Here is a 20,016-nt window from a genome sequence, read left to right as displayed (position 1 = left end):
TTTTTTTTTTTTTTTTTTTTTTTTTTTTTTTTGGAGAGAGAGAATAGTAAAATTCTGGCCTGGAGGAAGAATACCTCCACGGGCTTAGCCAGAGATTTTAGTGCCATCTGTGCTGAATGACCCTGCCCTTCCTTGAAATCTTGGGTAAACAATGCAGTAAGAGTTTTTCTTTATTCCTAAATACATGGGATTGGAAGATCTTTATGTTGTAGGTATGCTTGTTACAATCCTTTGCATAGAGATCATTTTAACAGTTATGAAATCATATGTTTAGGCTCTATCTAATTGAAATCAAACTGTTGAACATTTATAATGCAACTGTCATACAGTGTTTTTCTTTTCTCTGTGAAAGAACATGGTAAAAACCAGCGAGAGATGGATCCAGTCTCAGCAATACAGGGAGTGGAACCTCCATTGCTTGAAACTTCAGCCCCTCTCCCCAGTGCCCAGGTAATAAGATGAGCTTTGGGCAAGTGGTTTAAACATTAAACTGAATCTAATTATGTCTCTTTAAATATGATTGCCTAGTATACAAAAGCAGCTATTCAGCTTATTTGCTTCTTCTGTTATTGTGTCACTAAATATCCTAGTATTTAGTGTTAGTTATTTTTTATAAGTGGCAACCAGTTTCTGAATTCTAAAACTGAAAGGTGAACTGAAATAGTTCCCAAATCAGTGGGACCCCCAATTCCGCAAAGTACATGAGGACATGCTTAACTTTAAGCATGCATGTAAGTCCCAGTGACTTCAAAGGCACCTGAGCTCATGCATAAGTGCTTTTCTGTTTAGCAATGTTTTCCTGAATCGGGGCCCAAAAATATGTTTGCAGACTTAAAGAGTTACAAATACATTCTTTTGTATAACCAAATTCTTTTTGATTAGTTCCTCTTTCATTTATTTGCCTATGTTCAGGCCTTCAGGGATGCATGTTTACATTGCAACAACTGCTGACAGCAGGAGGAATGTAGCTCTCTGCTTCGCTATTAGTATAAAGTTGTGTGTATGTGGTGTCGGTGGGTGTGCACTTGCGTGTGAGAGAAACCCGAGGGCTTGAACCCAGGGTATGGCGAGTAGAGTCTTTGAAAATGTATTCATTTATAATTTATATAAGTCTGCTGCTGAATGTATTGCATTTTTAACATTTAAGGTTAAAATTAGTACATGCTTTTAAAGAAAGCATTTCACTTCACCTTTAAATGTCTCTTGTTTTAACAATTTAATTGAAACAGATTCAGTTTGTAACTTAAAACAGATGCCAAAAGAACAAGCATTTTATAGAGTGCAGATAGAAAGAAAAAAGTTGATATCCTGGGGCTTTTAATGGGCAAATATATACAATTTCAAACTTTTCATCCTTGAAAAACTCCCATTAAAAATATAGCTAAAAAAACAATAGATCAAACTATGCTTCATGCCATGTGGTTGATGATGATAAAACTTCTACTCAAAAAAACCTCTGCTTCCCTCCCCCCCCCTCCACCACCATATATAAAATATGTTACCAGTGATAGGGTTTCCATTTGTTTAATTACTGGAACTTTATAGTTGTAGATTTTTTTTTTCCTTTTAAATATACAGTTGCTTGCTAGGGTGAAGGTATAACATATTCTTTTACAACAATATACAGTTTTATATGGAAACAGATGGATTTTTCATCGAAAACAAGAAAGAAGCATAGGAACTTAAACAGGGAACATTTCTTTTTGCTCTCAAGGAGTTCTGGGGCGTTAATTAGATTCATTTTCCAAAGACACTGTAATAAAATTCTCAGTGTGCATACTGACTAGATGTAGAGATTTTTTTAATCTTGTATTTTGTAAATTCCCAGTGTAATGGTACACCGTTGCCAGCAGGTATTTAACAAGTCTTGTTCTGACAGAAAGCCTAATGTTCTAATCTTTTTGTTTTGTATAAAATATGTAACCTTTATGTATATTGCCAATATTAAAACTAACTATTTAAAAACTGGCCATCCATGTCAGATGTTGAAAAAAATTGGTACATATGAATATATTTTAGTCCAACTAACGTTACCAAAAATTTCTTCAGACTTAACATGTTGATTAAAAGTTATCCTTTATTTCCCATGTTTCTTTCATCCAGAAATCAAAACAATACATTCAGCAAAAACAACAAAAATTGACCCTCAGACATTTTTTAGGTAATAATAAAATAAACTTGTTTAACATAGGCGTTATAAAGTTAACATCTATAGATTGGATAAATATGTTGAACTATTCTGAATATAATAAATGCAGTGGAAAATAAAAATATATAACTTATTACTCAATGTTAAAGTTAGCAAAGGAATGTGCAGACATACATGAATGCAACTAATTTTTAATGCATGTAGAAAAGTACAATTGGAGGCCTTTCTAACTTTTTAAAATAAAGTAAAATCTTTAAACAGCTATGTTTTATATGGTGTTGTATGATATGTACTCGGAAGTTATTGAAACATGGAAGAAGAAATTATATTTTTGCTTTTATCTCCTTCACCACAAAACACATACACAAATTCCAAGAAGAACAGTAGCTGGTCAGACCAAACTGCTGATGGAGCTATCTAATTGGGAGTTGTACCAGTTGGAGCCATTAGGGTAACCTTTTGCCAGGTAGACATATTGTAAGGGAATCAGAGGGAGACAGTGAGGGCCAGATCCAGAGCCCATCAAAGTCTATGGAAAGATTCCCAATGACTTCATTGGGCTTTGGATCAGCCTCTAGATTCCTCACCCCTCCTCTGTGCTGAATGCTGCAGCTCTCTGTGACAGTTTCTAATTGGATTAAAGTTTCTCTGCCCCTTTGGTTTATATTCCCTTTAACTGAGGAATCCTGCCTCAAGCACTCAGCCTGTCCCTTATTGCTGTTTCTAATGCTGAATTTCAAGTATGCAAAAAACCAAGAACAATTAGTAATGAAAACTGAAGTATGAGGCTTAAGCTGTCTGGAAAAACCTGCAAGTAGCCCTGAATGCAAAATTCAAAGATTCTCTCTATTAATAAAGAAGGAAGTTGTCTGTTTCATAAACTAAACTTAAATCCTATGGCTTCCGTATGAGGAGAGATTAATAAGACTGGGACTTTTCAACTTGGAAAAGAGATGGCTGGGGGAGATATGATAGAGGGCTATAAAATCATGACTAGTGTAGAGAAAGTAGATAAGGAAGTGTTGTTTACTGCTTCTCATAACACAAGAATTAGGGGTCGCCAAACGAAATTAATAGGCAGCAGGTTTAAAACAAATAAAAGGAGGTATTTCTTCACACAACACACAGTCAACCTGTGCAACTCTTTGCCAGAGAATGTTGTGAAGGCCAAGACCATAACGGTTCAAAAAAGAACTAGATAAATTCATGGAGGACAGGTCCATCAATGGCTATTAGCCAGGATGGGCAGGAATGGTGTCCCTAGCCTCTCTTTGCCAGAAACTGGGAATGAGTGACAGGGGACGGATCACTTGATGATTCCTGTTCTGTTCATTCCCTCTGGGACACCTGGCACTGGCCACTGTCGGAAGACAGGATACTGGGCTAGATGGACCTTTGGTCTGACCCAGTAGGGCCATTCTTATGAAGAAACAAAACATTTTCCTGTATAGGGTTTCCTGTATAGGTATAAGGGTGATGCATTTCTGCTCAGGTAGTTGCTTCCAGAACTGAACAACAGAGCACACAGGGTGTAGGAGACTTTGGTTTTGATCTCAGCAGCAACTTTTTTCTATAATTGCATAATATACCTAGGTCCATTAGGAAAGCATGTGATGGTTTTCTGGATGCTGATTATAATCATCTGTGTGCTAGAAATATTGTAAACTATAGGACCAGTCTCCCTCCGCTGTTAAAAAAAAAAAAAAAAAAAAAAATGTAGTAGTAGTACTTGTGTTCACTGCGCAATAGACACAGATGGATGCCTAGTAACGTTTGCTATCAGAAACATTCTGGAGAATATTTGTTGACAGAAATAATTAAGTGGCTAGACATAAACACTTAAAAAGCCTTGTTTATTTCTACCAGTTATAATTAAGTTATATATGCGAAATCATTGTAAAGTCTTTCCTTGCACCCATCTTGTTAATAGAGGAGTGATCCTATTGTATTAAAAAAATAACTACATTCTATTGGATGTCTCCGTTTATATGTAACCTCCCTGGTAAAAGGCTTTCTGTTTGTATTAAAAAGCTGTTTTCCCCAAAGATTCTTAAGAGCTCTTCAGCGAAGGAATGACAACAGCAGTTATTTTGCTTAGGTAGATCAACTGAAAACTTAACTTGGGGCTGGTCTATACTAGAGGGGGGGATCGATCTAAGATACGCAACTTCAGCTACGCGAATAGCGTTGCTGAAGTCGAAGTATCTTAGATCGAATTACCTGGGGTCCACACGGCACGGGATCGACGGCCGCTGCTCCCCCGTCGAGTGCGCTACCGCCGCTCACTCTGGTGGAGTTCCGGAGTCGACGGTGAGCGCATTCGTGGATCGATATATCGTGTCTCATTAAGACGCGATATATCGATCCCGGATAAATTGACTGCTACCCGCCGATATGGCAGGTAGTGAATACGTACCCTTGGTACCTAAAAAGAGATTTCTAAGCCGAGCCTATAAAACTCGTTTCACCTTGGTGTTTTATTCCCAAGTCTATAAGGGTACATTAAGCCAGTTTTACTGAAGCGATGTCCTCACTAGCACAGCTGCATTATAATGCTCTTTAAGATTTGACAAGAGATGGAGGAAGGAGATTCTATAGAATTTTGTGTGGGAATCACCTCTGTCAGGAGAGATGAAGGAAGTAGAGAGAGCTTAGAGCGCTACAAGGAATTCAGGAAGTCCATGTTTAAGTTGTTATCTTTCAAGTTACAAAAGGACACTAAAGATGTTTTAATACACAATTCTGTATAGGAATTTCAATATCTTAAAAATGAAATAGAGTTGAAAGAAAAAATATTGCCAGCCACACTTCTGTTTCTCTTTGCTGCTCAACAATGCATGTCTCACTCCCTTAAATAAACCAGATTCAGCTTTCTTTAAGTACATATTTATAAAGTTTGATGCAGAAAATCATAGAAAGACTGAAACTATCCATTATGCAAGAGGTCTCATTGGTATGCACTTCTGTTTAGAAAGAAGAATTGATGCAAGGGGAGAGAATGCATTTAATGGGGGGGAATGAGTAGAAATGGTCTGCAGCTAAATCGTCATGTATTGTGATTCTGTAACATCTCACTAGGTAGGGTCAGACTAGGTTGTCAATATGTGGATCGGAGACCTCTGGAAAGACACCTCGCTGCTGCAAGAGATGTTGTTGATGATTGATTAAGTGGTATACTTGTCTCTGAATCAGAATTGAACAAATGACCCAGTCTAGTGTTAATTAGTGCTAAGAGGAGACATCTGCAGTTGAGTTTTAACATTAGTCCTTATTCATGTGCAGATATTAAAGATCCCATGGCATTTCTTTTGCAAGGCTAGGCCTGTTAAGTTTGATGTTAAATCCCAATTTGGTTTATGATGTTCACCTAACCCGCAGTAAATTCCCTGCAGTTTCAGTGTGTTGCCTTGTTCTTCTTTCCATCTTATCTTTACCTGTTGTATAGTGTTATGTGTAGTTAAACAGCCACTGTGTGCTATCCCACATATAGTTGATTTCAGTGGTAGGTGAATTGATCCCTGTATATGTTATCTATCACATTACCTCATGGGGGAGTAGTGAGGCTTGAAGTTTGCTTTCACATTCTTTGATGTGTAAGTATGTTTGTCTATGTTTATATCAGTGCTAACTATAAGGAATGTATGTGCTTTGCAGTAATGTGTACATGTAAATGCTGAAATGTACTGTTATACAGGACAAAAAGAAACGGACAGAAAAATCCATTCCAAAGTGACATTCTTGAATATCCAGCAGACACTGACTAGTCTGATATGAAGTCATTGTGTAATATTTGGACCCCAATTAAAGAAAAGAATACAATGAAATGTTAGTAAACATTGCTGGGGAAAGCGGGGGGAGAAATAGATAACACAACCATGTTTTCCAATATTACATTAGGCGTTGGCTAGTATTTAGGTTCAGATAACAAAATCTGGGAGAAGAGATCATAAAGCGGTTACAATAACTTCATTGTTGCAGCGTTTGCTGTTATTTTGTATTCTGTCATCGACCACCTAAGCTGAGAGAAGTCTCTTGGCTCCTATTTGTTTTCTTTTCCAGTGATATTGAGATTTCCCGAGGACAGAGTCCAAAAGCTGTTGATGTACTTGCCAAGGAGATAGGATTGCTTGCAGATGAAATTGAAATCTATGGCCAAACCAAAGCCAAAGTACGTTTGTCCCTGCTGGAAAGGTTAAAGGATCAAACAGATGGAAAATACGTTCTAGTTGCTGGGTAAGAATATACACTAAGCTTCCCCCTTCCCTGCTCTCTCTGCTAACACAAACATGTGACTCATATCTTTTAATTTACTCAATAAATTGCCCATTATAAACTTGCAGCACTTGGTGCATTATGAAAGCAAGTATTTATTTTTTTCCCTTTTTTAAAATAACCTCCCCCCCCCCCCCCCAAGCTGTGATTTACAGAAATTAAGTATGTTTTATGGAAGGTAGATCAAGTTAAGCTTCTTAAAATGTCTTTTATAACTATTTGATTTTTCTTGACTCATCAGCTCTTAAAGTATTTGACTCAGAAGTGCAGTCACTTTGTCTGCACTGTGGCTGTTTATAAACAATTTTTAATGGAAGCTACATGGTAATCTGTTGGTATTAATGGTAAATACTTTTTTTATTGAATAGCAAACTCCATAGTTAAATAAAATCCATGTTTTCCCCCCTAAAATGTAGACATGTCTCCAGGCAGGCTTATCCTACTCTCTGTTCCCATGATTATTTAAAAATGTTATGGAAATACCTGTCTCCTTTTCTCACCCGCTTTCCTTTGCCTCCTTTTCCCACCCACTTAGAAAGAAAATATTTTCTCACACACCTGCTTTGTGAAAAGGGAAGTTCTTCACATGTGCAATCATTTTCATGAAATATTCGATTGCAGCATGTCCTTTGCTTTCTTTTTACAACAAAAGCCCGTAGTAATGCACTGGTGTCTTTTTTACTTTGTGAATTGATAAGTTTTAGGCTGTTTTCATAAAATTCTCTAACGGCTATTTAGCACCTTTTTTTTCTGGCAACTAAGCGTAGTATACATAAAGGGTGGGAGGGAGAATGAAAGATCTAGCAAATTTTTTTTCATTGCCAAATGTAATCCAGTTCTAGTGACATTCTTGTTGTTGTTTGTTGTTTTTGGCAGTAGTGCAACAAAATTGGGAAGTGAAGATTTCCAGCTGGTCCAGAGGAGAGAGCCATTCTTAGTTGCCTTTGTCCTGCCAATCCCTTGATCCACTAGTGTCTTCCTTTCTAGCACAGACAGTTAACTTTTGCACATTCTTAGTGGGAAATCTGGGTGCCTGGCATCAGTTCAGTGAATTTCTCTCACGTCAATCTGTCACCCAGAAACTTGCGAAGTTGTCATCAAGGCCATCTTGTGGAATTACAATTTACAGAAATATTCCATATTTGGAGGTTCATTGAGAGCCTTTCTTTGAATCACAAAAGCAATCGTGTATGTCTGTTGGGCTACATTTTTAATTTTAACTGCACACCAACAAAATAAAATAGAAGCCGGTTCAGCCGTGGGGTTGCTGATGAGCAAAATTGTTCTGCTCTTTCAGGTTCTAAGTTGCTACTGCATGATTTAGGCACTATGCAGCAGGGGAAGGCTGTTCCTAAACCCCAGAGGAGTGGAGCTTCACATAAGCACAGATTTAGAAGTATCTTAGAAGGGAACATGGATATAATGCAGAACTCTATTCAGATGGAGTTTAGGATGTGAGGAACTGCCTCCTGTAAGCTTCCTCTTTTCTACATCGATCTTCCTATTCTATCTCCCAATCTGCCCTTTTAAGGGCAGCAACCTAGGAAAAAGTGCAGTACATACTCTGAATGCTGTTTTGTGGGGGAGAGAGAGAAATTATAGAATTGTAGGACTGGAAAGGACCTTGAGAGGTCTTCTAATCCAGTTCCCTGCACTCAAGTCAGGACTAAGTATTATCTAGATCATCCCTGAAGAGTGTTTGTCTAACCCACTCTTAAAAATCTCCAATGACAGAGATTCCACAACTTCCCTAGACAATTTATTCCAGTGCTTAACCACCCTGACAGAAATGTTTGCTAATGTCCAACCTAAACCGCCCTTGCTGCAATTTAAATCCATTGCTTCTTGTCCTATCCTAACAATTTTTCCCCCTCCTCCGTGTAACAACCTTTTAAGTACTTAAAAACTGTTATGTCCCTCCTCAGTCTTCTGTTCTCCAGACTAAACAAACCCAATTTTTTTAAATTCCCTCATCGGTCATGTTTTCTAGACCTTTAATCATTTTTGTTGCTCTTCTCTGGACTTTCTCCAAATTGTCCACATCTTTCCTGAAATGTGGTGCCCAGAACTGGACACGATACTCCAGCTTAGGCCTGAGTAGGTCGGAAGAATTACTTCTCATGTCTTGCTTACAACACTCCTTCTAATACTTCCCGGAATGATGTTTGCTTTTTTTGCGTGTCACATTGTTGACCCATATTTAGCTTGTGATCCACTATGATCCCCAGATCCCTTTCTGCAGCACTCCTTCCTAGGCAGTCATTTCCCATTTTGTATGTGTGCAGCTAGCTGACCCTTCCTAAGTGGAGTACTTTGCATTTGTCCTTATTGAATTTCATCCTAGTTACTTCAGATCATTTCTCCAATTTTTCCACATCATTTTGAATTTTAATCCTATCCTCTAAAGCACTTGCAACTCCTCCCAGCTTGGTATTGTCTGCAAACTTTATAAGTGTACTCTCTACGCCATTATCTAAATCACTGATGAAGATATTGAACAGAACTGATCTCTGTGGGACCCCTCTCAATATGCCTTTCCAGCTTGATTGTGAACCACTGATAACTACCCTCTGGGAACAGTTTTCCAATCAGTTGTGCAACCACCTTATAGTAGCTACATCTAGGTTTTATTTTCCTAGTCTGTTTATGAGACGGTCATGCGAGATAGTATCAAAAGCCTTATTAAAATCAAGATATACCACAGCTACCACTTCCCCTCTATCCACAAGGCTTGTTACCCTGTTGAAGAAAGCTGTTAGGTTGCTTTGGCATGATTTGTTCTTGATAAATCCATGGTGTTTCTTATCACCTTATTATTTTCTAGGTGATTGGAAATTGATTGCTTAATTACTTGCTCCATTATCTTTCTGGGTACTGAAATTAAGCTGACTGGTCTGTAATTCTCTGGGTTGCCCTAATTCCCCTTTGTATAGATTGGTACTATATTTGCCCTTTTCCAGTCCTCTGGAATCTCACCCATCTTCCATGTCTTTTCAAAGATAATCTCTAATGGCTCAGGTATCTCCTCAGTCAGCTCCTTGAGTACTCTAGGATGTATTTCATCGGGCCCTGGTGACTTGAAGACATCTAACTTGTCTAAGTAATTTTTAACCTGTTCTTTCCCTATTTTAGCCTCTGATCCTACCTCAGTTTCACTTATATTCATTGTTAGATGTCCAATTGCTACTAAACCTTTTGGTGAAAACTGAATCAAAAAAGTTATTTAGCACTTTTGGTATTTCCACATTTTCTGTTTTTGTCTCCTTCTCCTCCCCGCCCCATGATGGGGCATTGGCCTCACACTAGAGTAAAAACGATTAACCTCAGCAGGGAGCAGTGGAGGTGAGTCCTCCGAGCAGCCTAGGAGTGGCTGTGCCCCATGCAACCTATCTGGGCCCAGCAGGTTCAGATAAGGGGAATGGCAGGGCAGGGTCAGTTGCTGCGGGGAGCCCAGGGAATAAGGACTGCATCCCTGGAGGGCTGAGAGAACGAAGTCCTTTGGACAGAGCAGTGGCTGGTTGCTGGGACTGAGCAGCTGAGTGCCCTGAGGTGAGAGCAAAGAGCGGGCTGGGGCCAAGGGGAAGTGTCCAGGGAAAAATAGCAGCATTGGCAGAGGTTAAAGAGGTGCAGCAGGATGCTGGTATTTACCGGGTCCCTGCAATGGGACCTGGAGTAGTAGACGGGTCTCCCCCACTCGCCACTGTATTTGTAGAATGTTTTCTTGTTACCCTTCATATCTCTAGCTAGTTTAATCTATCCAGACATGAAGGAAGGATGGCAAAATAGTGAGTAGACCAGGTATGGATCTGAGAGCTTTCAGGAAAATGGTGCAAAGAGGTGTATATAATATTTTGGCAATATTTTAGCAATAAATAAATTGTCCCTATGTGTAACTGCATAATTGAATTATGCAGTGGGGCCCTACATAGAGTAATTTGTATGAGGCTATTGTTAAATGATAGTAACAAGCATTGTTACATTACTCCTGACAGCATTCTGTGCCAAAGAATTTAATCCTGTGCCCCCCCCCCCCCAAAAAAAAATTCTGTGCACCATATTTTAAAATTATGAAAATGTTATTGTCAAATAAATGTGCAGGCTCCAGCATGGCATTGGGGAGCACAGGCTCCTGCTGCAGCTGAGGAGCTATGGGTGCAGGAAGCAGAAAGGGGGGGAGTTTGCAGAGCTTCCTGCAGCTGGGGGGGAAATCTGGGGATGGGTCTGACCGGGCCCCGTATGCCGTGCAAGGGAAGAGGAAGTCCTGTCCTCCCCATCCCAGCCGGGGCTAGCAGCTGAGCCCGGCTCAGGGTAGGAGCCTCCAACCAGGTTTTCCTCAGTCCCGCCTCCTGCCCCACAGTGATTTACCTCTCTGCGGCTGCCCTGCGCACCCAAGACACACTGCTGGGGAGGGTTGCATGACTGCTCTTGTGACTTCCCTTTGCTTCAAGTCATTTTTTTGCAGGGAAGCAAAGAAATCTGTAGGGGACATAAATTCTGTGCATGCGCAGTGGTGCAGAATTCCCCCAGGAGTATTACATAAGGGTTAGCATAGAATGCTTCCTTACTGAGGGGTAGCATGACTGTAGAACAGGGGTTCTCAAACTTCACTGCATGCGACCCCCTTCTGACAAAAAAAATTACTACAGGACCCCAGGATGGGGGGGATCAAAACCTGAGCCCGCCCGCACCCCGCTGCCCAGGGTGGGGCGGGGAGGGGGGCAAAGCCCAAGGACTTCAGCCCCAGGCTGGGCGGTGGGGTCATACTTCAGTTCCAGACCCTAGCAAGTCTAGAATCATAGAATATCAGGGTTGGAAGGGACCTCAGGAGGTCATCTAGTCCAACCCCCTGCTCAAAGCAGGACCAATTCCCAATTAAATCATCCCAGCCAGGGCTTTGTCAAGCCTGACCTTAAAAACCTCTAAGGAAGGAGATTCCACCACCTCCCTAGGTAACCCATTCCAGTGCTTCACCACCCTCCTAGTGGAAAAAGTTTTTCCTAATATCCAACCTAAACCTCTCCCACTGCAACTTGAGACCATTACTCCTTGTTCTGTCATCTGGTACCACTGAGAACAGTCTAGATCCATCTTCTTTGGAACCCCCTTTCAGGTAGTTGAAAGCAGCTATCAAATCCCCCCTCATTCTTCTCTTCTGCAGACTAAACAATCCCAGTTCCCTCAGCCTCTCCTCATAAGTCATGTGCTCCATCCCCCTAATCATTTTTGTTGCCCTCCGCTGGACTCTTTCCAATTTTTCCACATCCTTCTTGTAGTGTGGGGCCCAAAACTGGACACAGTATTCCAGATGAGGCCTCACCAATGTCGAATAGAGGGGAATGATCACGTTCCCTCGATCTGCTGGCAGTGCCCCTACTTATACAGCCCAGAATGCCGTTAGCCTTCTTGGCAACAAGGGCACACTGTTGACTCATATCCAGCTTCTCGTCCACTGTAACCCCTAGGTCCTTTTCTGCAGAACTGCTTCCTAGCCATTCGGTCCCTAGTCTGTAACAGTGCATGTAACAGTTCCGTCCTAAGTGCAGGACTCTGCACTTGTCCTTGTTGAACCTCATCAGATTTCTTTTGGCCCAATCCTCTAATTTGTCTAGGTCCCTCTGTATCCTGTCCCTACCCTCCAGTGTATCTACCACTCCTCCCAATTTAGTGTCATCTGCAAACTTGCTGAGAGTGCAGTCCACGCCATCCTCCAGACCATTAATGAAGATATTGAACAAAACTGGCCCCAGGACCGACCCCTGGGGCACTCCACTTGAAACCGGCTGCCAACTAGACATGGAGCCATTGATCGCTACCCGTTGAGCCCGACGATCTAGCCAGCTTTCTATCCACCTTACAGTCCATTCATCCAGCCCATACTACTTTAACTTGCTGGCAGGAATACTGTGGGAGACCGTATCAAAAGCTTTGCTAAAGTCAAGGAATAACACGTCCACTGCTTTCCCCTCATCCACAGAGCTAGTTATCTCCTCATAGAAGGCAATTAGGTTAGTTAGGCGTGACTTGCCCCTGGTGAATCCATGCTGACTGTTCCTGATCACTTTCCTCTCCTCTAAGTGCTTCAGAATTGATTCCTTGAGGACCTGCTCCATGATTTTTCCAGGGACTGAGGTGAGGCTGACTGGCCTGTAGTTCCCTGGATCCTCCTCCTTCCCTTTTTTAAAGATGGGCACTACATTAGCCTTTTACCAGTCATCCGGGACCTCCCCCGATCGCCATGAGTTTTCCAAGATAATGGCCAATGGCTCTGCAATCACATCCGCCAACTCCTTTAGCACCCTCGGATGCAGCGCATCCGGCCCCATGGACTTGTGCTTGTCCAGTTTTTCTAAATAGTCCCGAACCACTTCTTTCTCCACAGCCCTGGTGACCCCATTAAAACGGGGTCCCAACCCACAGTTTGAGAACTGCTGCTGTAAAATATTGACTAATTTTTTATGTCCAGTGCCAGTAAGGTTCTTAGATGTGATTTATTTTTTTTCATATTTAAAATGTACTGCTTCCTTGTGTGTGGTCTTATCAATAATGAGAGTGGGAATAGAGTTCGGGTTCCCCACAGTTATTTGCTCAGTTGGCTGTGGCTGATGATAATGTGAGGAAAGTGGGCAACAATGCCTGTTGGGGGAAAAGGCCTTTCAGGATGGTGAAAGAACAGCACAGAATTGGAGAAGCTGGAGTTGGAAATGATCTTGTCGGCCATCTGGTTCTTCCCCCTGCCAGGACAAGATTAACAACAAAATTTTTATATTGGATTTTTGTTTAGTTTACTTCGAAACCAAAGAAAAATACAAACAGCTTTAAAAGACTGTAATTTTGGCCACTGGAGCAAGTGTGCTAAAATGGATTAGTAAAATACGTGGCTTCACAGGGAACTGTTGCGATTTTTCTATTTCTGCATTTATGGGTTATTCCAGTTTATGGAGAGTTGTTAATTATGCATAATGTTCAGCATTTCATAAGCCAAATTGATTTTCTGTATAATCTGTTCCTCAATCTACAGTACATGATACATTTCTTGGTTATGATTCTGAACTTCTTTGTATGCAAAATGCCATGTATCCAGAATAGGGTGACCAGATGAGAGATGTGAAATATCAGGACGCGGGGGGGGGGGGGGGGGGGGGGGGGGGCCCCCCCCAAAAACCCCCCCCCCCCCGGCGGGGGGGGGAGGGAAAAAAAAAAAAAACCCCAGAGCCGCCAGAGCATAGGAAAAATTGGTGGGGGCTGAGCACTCACCGGCAGCTCCACACCCCGCCCCCCCCCTCCACACACCAGCTCACCTCCGCTCCGCCTCCACCTCCCCTGAGCTGGGTGCCGCGTCCTGCTTCTCCCCCCCTCCCTCCAGCGCTTGCGCCACAAGACAGCTGATTAACGCAAGCCTGGGAGGGAGGGGTGAGGAGGAGGAATGCGGTGGTTCCTGCTTGGGGAAGAGGCGGGGCCAGGGCGGGGATTTGGGGAAGGATCCAATGGGGCAGTGAGGGGCGGGGCTGGGGGCGGGGCAAGGGTGGAAATTTGGGGAGGGTTCCAATGGGGGACAGAAGGGGCGGAGTTGGGGCGGGGGGGGGGCACGAGCCCCCCTCTGCCTGTGCACCGGAGCGCAAAATATTGGGACAATTCGCGTCCCGACCGAACATTGGTCGGGACGCGGGACAAACAAGTAAATATCGGGACAGTCCCGATAAAATCGGGACATTTGGTCACCCTAATCCAGAACATAATTGTTTCACTTCCTGTGGAAATGATAAAGATTCTGATGTAAATCCACACATTTCAGAGACCTACTCAGAAAAGGAACAGTTTAGTCCATTGGTGTGTCTTCTGGAGATGCTGGGTGCTGGAGATACTGAACATTCTCCCTAATTTCAGAAAAGCTCTCCAAATGTCAGATGTATAGAAATATTAAGTGCCAGACCCAGTTTGGATAGCTGTTGCAGGATTTAATCAGTTGCCACAAGCTGGCAAATCTTTCTTACTCGCACTTTCATTTAACAGAGTCCCACATCCCATCCATTCAGAATGGAAACATTTCAAGACCATGTAGCTCAGAGTTGTGTGAACAAGAGCACGGTACAACAACAGCAACTGTACATCAGTATCACCAGAACCACTGGTACTGAGGAGTTAATATCCAGAAAGCTAAGCAAAAAGCCCCATTGTAGTATCATCTGAAAATGTGTATAGTACGTTTCTTGCTGAGTTCTTACAATACCCTTAACTGTGTGGAGGTTACAGCTGGTGCAGCGTATCATCTCACTGTTTGTATGTTTATTTTTTCTTTCAGTCAGACCTCATGTGGCTTTCCCACAGAAATATTTCCACTATAAGTTGAATGTAGTGCATAAAGACAAAAGATAAATACGTGCAAACTTCTTCTTTATGATCATATTTTGAAAAAACAAACTTTCCAAAGTTATGGAAAATTTCATATCTTGCCAGGAAATTGGTGACCCGATGGTACAAGGGGAAATAAGTATTATAAGGAGAATAATGATTATGGGCTTTTTATGTTTGTATTCAAAATCTATTAAAGGAAAATTCAAAGAAGAATGTAAACATGAGCATGAGTCCACTGTATCTGAGTAAAAATGAGTGTTTAAAATTAATTCCTTCCAGTATTGCTTACGATCAAAGCATAGGCTCACATTCCAAATGTGATCTTTCTAAAAATGTGCAACAGAGCTGTTGGCAGCCAAGTTAGATTATTTTAAACATAAAACTAACCAAATAGTCTAGGTGCATAATGCAGAGGTGTTATGGTAACAGGGCTACACCATTGACTCCCCTCTCGTCTCTGAGTGCACCCCTCAAGTGTTAGGCCTCTTGCCTTCATCTGTGCTGGGGTGTAACCGCGCAATTCTCTCACACTTAGGCTTGGCCCTGGATTACAGTACCCTGAGTGTCAACTGAGATTTCTCTGCAAGACAAATGGGCCTGGCACCTATAAATCTTCCGTTTCGGACCTGGTGACAAGTGGTTAATACAGTGACCAGAAAGCTTTCTTTAAAGTATTGTTTAATCTTAACAGCAGAAACATAGCAAAGCATAAGAGAAAAGGATTTTAAAGCAATAAAACAGTCTATATGCATGTCTATCTCCCTAAGGTTTACCATCCCCTTACCTTAGGAAGACCCAACTGCTTCAGACCCCTCCACTCGGCCTGCCTCTGTGTTCTTCATGGGCAGCCCCTGACAGCTGCCTTCGTTCTTTGTTCTAGATGCATACATTTACATCCATATCTTGTTGCTTTAGTAACATAACCTTTGTATAGCTGAGATGCTTTTGTTGAAGATTCTTTACTATAATCCTCATTAAACAGTTCAAGGGTTTTTTTTCTTAGTAGTTTTCTTAGTTTTTGTAACAAACAGTTTGATGTTGTCATCTTGTTAAATCTTTGCAGAAGTGTGTAATCCTTATTAAACACCAAAAGCCATTCACATCTTGCAGGGTTTTTTTAATGTATGCAGTGTCAGCACTTGCAGGGGAAACTTGGAGATTATGAAATTGGAGATGCATACTGTCTAAATTAATGAAACTTTCTCCCACTCCCACCTGCACAATGTTTTTAAGTTCAGACATTTGGATTTGGCTTGATAGTCATATAGTTCTATACTTTATCTTCCCTTTTAGGATGAGTTTAAAACAGACTTGAAATTTTGTTTGCCTGTCAAAGATGTTCAGTAACCTGAGTTAAATACATGACACCTATAGGATATTTCGTCTTTACCCTTTTTTCTTCAGTAAGAATTCTAGGAATTTTTCTTAAACTATCAATTTCTTATCGATCACTATTATGATATCATTTTAGTATATCCTGAACTGATTTTAGGGTCATGTTCACACATCCCAAGAAAATATTTAAACTCAAGTAAATTTAAACATGTGGGCTGATATCTTGGCCCCATTGAAATCAATGGCAAAACTCCCTTTAGCTTCAGTGAGGCAGGATTTCATCCTTGGAAAGTGCTGACTTATTTCATATTAAAATAGAATAAGATAGTGTTTTTTAAAGTAACAATCTAAAAAGCAGCAGATACGTGGATTTTTCTACTTTTCTCAATAATAAATATTGTTTCTGTCCTTGGATGTGTGTTTCTGCTAATATTTACATTCCCAGGGCCCTAACCTGCAATCTTTACTTATGCAGAACTCCCCGTGGGCATACATGCAGTTTTTGTTGGCGTTTATAGCCTGATATTTTTATTGCCATTTAGAAATTAAAAAGTAAATATGTGACAAACTGAGTGTTTTTTGTGTTTCTTTATTAAGCTATAAACTATGGGGTTAAGAGTCATCATCTTTATTACGGTCAAGAAATAGCTTAAGAATTTCTCTCTCTGAGCCAGACAATTTCATAACTGTCTGCAAAAAGAGGATTTCAATTTCTTTTGTGCCTCATGGTTATGAATTGAGCTTACACCGGACAACAATACCTTGCAAAGTTGCTAGAGTAGGAAAATGAGATGTTTCTAATTAGAATTGTATATTTAGCTTGAGTCTTGAAGAAGTCATAATATAGGAGTTGCCCCTTTTGGCTAGCATATGCATGCATGCTTGTATTTCCATGGGAATGAAAATGAAATCCTTAATGTCACATGCCTTAAGTAAACTATTCGATTTAAACCACAGATTTTTTTTTTTTGCAAAGCTTTTCCTTGAGAGTTCAGCGGGAGTGATGTGAATGAAAATGTACTCTTGGGTTTTATTCATTTTTCTCTCACTGATGAAAGAAAGAAACACCTCAAGTGAATCATTTTGAGTGTGTCTGAAAATTTTTCTGAGCCATATTTTATTCATACTAAATTTTAGCTAAGGGAGTATTTGTCTTCCAGTAGTGTCCTTGTGAGTGTTCCACTTCAGGTGTGCATGTGCCTCTTGAGCCCTTGATCAGAGATTTTCCATTAGCAGTGTCCATTTGGCCCGCACATGCATTCTGTACAATCTCATGCGACGCTCCAAGGATACATAGGACTGCTCAGACAAACCACCCTCAGTTCATTCTCTACTGCCTGGGCCTGAGATGGAGCTCTAGTGTATTTGCCTTGTGAGTGCCTCAGCATGTTTTGTAGTTGTTTAGTTAGTTCAGTGTTCTAGTTAGTGTTGTGAGAGGTTTCAGTTTTTCCTCTCCCCGTTTTTCTTCCGCCATTTTATTCTGGAGAGCTTATTTGGCCTGGCTGGGCATGCCTGACTCGTCAGGTTGCAAACGCAGCCTCTCTTGTCAGGAGGCTATACCAATCCGTGACAGCCATTTTAAATGTACCTGTTGCTTGGGAGAGTCCCCTATGCCCTAAAAGTGTAACTTTTGCCTGGTTCTGAAATCCAGAGCTTGGAAGAATCGGGAGACCAAACTAAAGCTGCTGCTGGGGTGCTTCCTTCCGAATTAGACCAGGACATTCCCCACCTGTACATCTGTGTCCGGACAGATCCAGTGCGCCTTCAACTTCAGCTAAGGTCTCGCAGAAGAAGGGGAAGATCTTGGAGGGCTCAGGAAAGTCTCTGAAGAAGAAGAGGAGCTTGGTCTCCCACCACAAGGAACCAGCTCCCGAGAAATCCTGATCTCCTGCTAGGTCTATGGTGTTGGAGGCCTTGACCTCTCAATTCAGTATCGTGCAGGTGAAAGACGGTACTGGAGGAGAAGAGAGATCCCAGAGCACCTCAGAGAAATATGGCACCAGCAGGGCCCTGGTACCATTGGCATCGTCTATTTCAAACTTACCTGTGGCGTCCTCCCACTTGGCTCTGTCTGTACTGACAAAAGTTCACCCCTTTGGGCCCAATACCTGCGTGCTCCAAACCAATGGTACTGCCTAAGTCAACTGCTGCATAGATAGTGACCCACTCGGTACTGCAAGAATTCCATTACTCCAGGGACTTAGACTCATAGACTTTAAGGTCAGAAGGGACCATTATGGTCATCTAGTCTGACCTCCCGCATGATGCAGGCCACAAAAGCTGACCCACCCACTTTCCCTTAACTCAGCTGTTGAAGTCTCCAGATCGTGATTTAAAGACTTCAAGTCGCAGAGAATCCTCCAGCTTGCGACCCCTGCCCCATGCTGCGGAGGAAGGCGAAAAACCTCCAGGGCCTCTGCCAATCTACCCTGGAGGAAAATTCCTTCCCGACCCCAAATATGGCGATCAGTAGAACCCCGAGCATACAGGCAAGATTCTCCAGCCGGACCCTCATTTTACCAGCGATGGCACGTTATTGCCTAATTGACTACAATCACGTTATCCCATCAAACCATTCCCTCCATAAACTTATCTAGCCTAATCTTGAAGCCAGAGAGGTCTTTTGCCCCCACTGTTTCCCTCGGAAGGCTGTTCCAAAATTTCACCCCTCTGATGGTTAGAAACCTTCGTCTAATTTCAAGCCTAAACTTCCCCACGGCCAGTTTATATCCATTTGTCGGTGTAAGACAAGCTGGAGACCCCTCTGCTTGTGGGTACCGAACGACTCTCGCTACCAAGACCCCGGTCTCCAGATTACCAGTGCTTCCATGTACCACAGGATTTTCCATCCATTTCTACTCTCCTCCCTCCCTCCCCCCCCCCCCACCAGCCCTCCCATTGGAGGATATTGAGGAGAATGAAGGTGACATTCAGTCTCCTCCTCATTAGTGCAGGGTACCCCTCCACATCATTATGGGAACCCTTATGTTGATAAAGACCCTCGTCCATGTCAGGGATGATGGAATCAGTCCTGGGTACCACTCCCACTCCCATGTGAGCCTCCCCAATGGCCACACTGGGGTCCTCGGGTGGTGTCTCAGCAGCAAATTGCCAGACTTCCTGCTCCACTGCACCAGGAAACTAGGATCACACCATCTCTTCCACCAAATCCCCAACATGAGGAGACCTTTGACAAAGGGGCAACCCCCCTCACCTCTCTTTTTGTCTTTATCTCTGAACGAGGTAGTCATGCCTCCACCACCATCGATGGCTGATAGTTTTTGTCAATTCCAGGACCTTGCAAAGAAGGTGGTGGATCCTCCAGATACCTCTCGAGAAGAAGACTCACATCACAAGCTCCAGGATATTTTGCATTTAGCGATACCTATCTAGGTCTGGCTACCCATTGACGATGCACTCCTGGATCCAGCAAAGACTGTGGAAAACTCCTGTCACCATACCACCAATCTATAAATGGGCAGATAAGAAATGTTACATTCCCCCCAGGGACTCAGAATTTTTATTTTTCTGTCTCCCTACAAACAAGAAGATTTAGCAGGTCTCAAACTGCACAGAGATTGCACCTGGCTCAGTTCTCTGGTTTTCACAGAATCACTGAACCGACTAGAAAAAGACAGGGATTCCAGAGGAAAAGATCTTCCCACTCTCCTTCAGCTAGTGCTCAATCATAATCGAAACAGCGATTTTGATAGATGGGTCGAGGGCTCAATTCCCCTCTCACCTCTTGTCAGGTGCAAACCTTTGCCTACCACCCCACTTTCGGAGACCACCTTTCCCATTTCCATTAGGCCTGGCAGCATATTACGACAAGTGGGTCATGGAGGTTATAACATTGGGCTACACCATCCACTTTCTGTCCCTCCCAACCTCCCCATTCCCTCCCTCTT

At 42.1% G+C, this 20,016-nt stretch overlaps 1 protein-coding gene across 3 annotated transcripts in view; it reads left to right on the top strand.

Moving 5' to 3' along the window:
- Positions 1-20,016, top strand: part of MTHFD1L (methylenetetrahydrofolate dehydrogenase (NADP+ dependent) 1 like) — a 219,306-nt gene that overhangs the window by 37,712 nt on the left and 161,578 nt on the right. For 2 of the 3 annotated variants that reach the window (XM_026649763.2, XM_026649762.2), the window contains exons 10-11: positions 353-450; positions 6,209-6,382. In XM_026649763.2, coding sequence (XP_026505548.1) covers positions 353-450; positions 6,209-6,382 — 272 coding nt within the window. Of the gene's footprint in view, positions 1-352; positions 451-6,208; positions 6,383-14,431; positions 15,648-20,016 lie in introns of those variants that run through there. The other variant, XM_024200368.3, reaches the window with a different exon arrangement.

This window comes from Terrapene carolina, unplaced genomic scaffold (genome assembly GCF_002925995.2).
Source record: "Terrapene carolina triunguis isolate 2854851 unplaced genomic scaffold, T_m_triunguis-2.0 Scaffold85, whole genome shotgun sequence".
NCBI classification, from domain to species: domain Eukaryota; kingdom Metazoa; phylum Chordata; order Testudines; family Emydidae; genus Terrapene; species Terrapene triunguis.
The sequence above is the reverse complement of the archived record's forward strand: the minus strand, read 5'-3'. Positions and strand labels throughout refer to the sequence as shown.